Genomic DNA, 3,058 nt, shown 5'->3' on the forward strand with positions numbered 1-3,058 from the left:
TCTCCGTCCCTAACTCCCTCGCTCCCTCCCCATCCCTCGCTCCATCCCTCGTTCCCTCACTCCGTCTCTAGCTCACTCACTCCATCCCTCCCTTACTCGCTCCCTCACTCCCTCCCTATCCCTCACTCCCTCGCTCTCACCCCATCCCTCGCTCCCTCCCCATCCCTGGATCCCTCACTTGCTCCCTCCCCATCACTCGCTCCCTTCCCATCCCTCACTCCCTCCCCGTCCCTTGCATCTTCCCTGTCCCTTGCTCCCTCTGTCTCTGTCTCTCGTTCCCTCCCTCTCTCCCTGTCCATCCCTCGCTCCCTACCTCCCTCCCAGTCCCTTGCTCCCTCGCTTCGTCCCTTGCTCCCTCGCTCTGCCTCTCGCTCACTCGCACCCTCCCAAACCCTCGCTCCCTCGTTCCCAACCCGTCCCTCACTCCTTCCCCGTCCCTCCCACCTGTCCCTCGATCCCTCCCCATGCCTCCCTCCCCATCCATCTCTCCTTCCCTGTCCTCCCTGCCCCTCCCTCACTCCCTCCCTCCCTCCCTATCCCTCACTCCGTCTCTCGCTCCTGCCCCATCCCTCGCTTTTTCCCATCCCTCTCTCCCTCTCCGTCTCTCACTCCATCCCCATCCTTTGCTCGGTCCCACTCCCTCGCTCCCTCCCTCGCTCCCTCTCCGTCCCTCGCTCCCTGCCTCCCCATCCCTCGCTCTCTCCTTCGCTCCCTATCTGTCCCTCGATCCCTCCATCCGCCTCCCTTTCTCCCTCCATCTCCGTACTTCGCTCATTCCCTCCCAGCCCCTCGCTCCCGCCCTCCCTCCCCATCCCTTGCTCACTCCATCCCTCGCTCACTCACTCCCTCCCTGTCTCTCGCTCCCACCCTGTGCCTCGGTCCTCATTTCTCCCTCCCCATCCCTTGCTCCCTCCCCATCCCTCACTCCATCGCTCCGTCTCTCGCTACCTCGCTCCATCTCTCGCTCACTCACTCCATTCCTTGCTCACTCGCTCCCTTACTCCCTCCCTATCCCTCACTCCCTCACTTCCTCCCTGTCCATCGCTCCCTCCCTGTCCCTCGGTCCCTCGCTTGCTCCCTCCCCATCCCTTACTCCCTCGCCGTCCCTCGCTCCCTCCATCCCTGTCCCTCTCTCCCTCGTTCTACCTATCACTCACTCACTCCGTCCCTCGCTCACTCACTCCCTCCCTATCCCTCACTCCCTCGCTCCCACCCCGTCCCACGCTCCTTTCTTGTCCCTTGATCCCTCACTCACTCCCTCCCCATCCTTCACTCCCTCGCTCTCTCCCCATCCCTTGCTCGGTCCCCCTCCCTCGCCTGCTTCCGTCTCTCGCTCCCTCTACCTCACTCCCTCTCCGCTGCCTACCTCCCTCGTTCCCTCTCAGTCCCTCGCTCCTTCCCTCACTCCCTCCCTGTCCCTCACTCCCTCCCTCGCTCCCTCTCCGTCCCTCGCTCCCTCCCTCCCCTTCCCTCATTCCCTCACTCCCTTAATCTCCATCCCTCGCTCCCTCCATCTTCGTCCCTCGCTCCCTCCATCCCCGTCTCTTTCTCCCTCCCTCTCTGTCCCTCGGTCCCTCCATCCCCATCCCTTTATCCCTCCCTCCCCGTCCCTCGCTGCCTCTCTCCCTCCCTGTCCTTTGCTCCCTCACTCTGTCCCTCGCTCACTCCCCATCCCTCATACCTTTCCCGTCCCTCGCTCCCTCCCTGTCGCTTTCACCTTCCCTTACCATCCCTCGCTCCCTCCCTCCATCCCGTCTCTTGCTCACTCGGTCCATCCCTCAATCCCTCCCTGTCCCTCTCTCCCTCGCTCCATCACTCCCTCCCCATTCCTCGCTCCTTCCCTCGGTCCCTCGCTCCCTCCCCCTTCCTCACTACCTCGCTCAATCGCCGCCCCTCACTCCCTCCCTGTCCCTTGCTCCCTCGCCATCCCTCTGTCGCTCTCTGTCCCTCGCTCCCTCCCCGTCCCTCACTCCCTCATTCCGTACCTCGCTCCCTCACTCCGTACCATTCTCCCTCACTCTGTCTCTTGCTCACTAGCTCCGTCACTCCTGCCCCATCCCTCACTTCCTCACTCCCTCCCTGTCCCTCGCTCCCTCCCAGTTCCTTGCTCCCTCACTGTCCCTCTCTCCCTCCCAGTCCCTCACTCCCTCCCCATCCCTCACTCCATCCCTCGCTCCCTCGCTTCCAAGCCGTCCCTAGCTCCGTCGACGTCCCTCCCACACATCCCACGATCCCTACCCGACCCTCCCTCCCCATCCATCCCTCCCTGTCCCACCCTCCCTCGCTCCCTCCCTGTCCCTTGCTCCCTCGCTGTCCCTCTCTCCCTCCCAGTCCCTCACTCCCTCCCCGTCCCTCACTCCAGCCCTCGCTCCCTTGCTTCCAAGCCGTCCCTAGCTCCGTCCCCGTCCCTCCCACACATCCCGCGATCCCTACCCGTCCCTCCCTCCCCATTCATCCCTCCCTGTCCCTTGCTTTGTCCCTCGCTCCCTCTCCATCACTCGCTCCCTCCCCCTCGCTCCCTCCCTGTCACTCCCTTGTTCCGTCTCCCTTACTCACTCCCTGTGGCCCCCTCCCTCCGCTTCCCTCACTTCCCATCCCTATCTCGCTCCCTGTCCCTCGCTCCTTCCCCGTGCCTCGCTCCCTCACTCCCTCAGTCCCTCCCCATCCCTCACCCCCTCCCTCTCCATCACTCCCTCCCATCCCTTGCTCCCTTGCTCACTCCATCCCCATCCCTCACTCCCTCCCTCCTCCTTTCCCTCCCTTCCTAGCTCCCCCACTGTCGCTCCCTCTCTGTCCCTCGCTTCCTCCCTCTCTCCCGCTCTGACTCTTGCTCTTTTCCTCCCTCCCTCTCGCTCCCTCCTCCCTCCCTCCCTTGCTCCCTCCCCATCCCTCGCTCTCTCCCTCCCTCCCTCCCGTCCCGTGCCCCTGCCCCGTGCTTTGCTCCCTCCCTCACTTCCTCTCTGACCCTCGCTCCCTCCCTCCATGTTCCTTGCTCCCTCTTCGTCACTCGCTCCCTCCATTCCCAACCCTCAGTCCTTCTCTTCCCATCTCTCAATCC

The 3,058-nt window shown here is 64.3% G+C and overlaps 1 protein-coding gene across 1 annotated transcript; it reads left to right on the forward strand.

Annotated features, from left to right (window-relative positions):
* Positions 1–586: 586 nt before the first annotated feature.
* LOC125481844 (endoglucanase E1-like) lies at positions 587–1,427 on the forward strand (the record flags this gene model as incomplete). The annotated part of the gene is made up of 2 exons (XM_048593770.1): positions 587–643; positions 1,353–1,427. Coding segments are annotated over 2 exons (132 nt in total), but the record flags the coding sequence as incomplete, so codon positions are not given.
* Between the last annotated feature and the right edge of the window lie 1,631 nt (positions 1,428–3,058).

Source organism: Rhincodon typus, unplaced genomic scaffold (genome assembly GCF_021869965.1).
Source record: "Rhincodon typus isolate 14 unplaced genomic scaffold, sRhiTyp1.1 hic_rhity00003840, whole genome shotgun sequence".
Classification (NCBI taxonomy): domain Eukaryota; kingdom Metazoa; phylum Chordata; class Chondrichthyes; order Orectolobiformes; family Rhincodontidae; genus Rhincodon; species Rhincodon typus.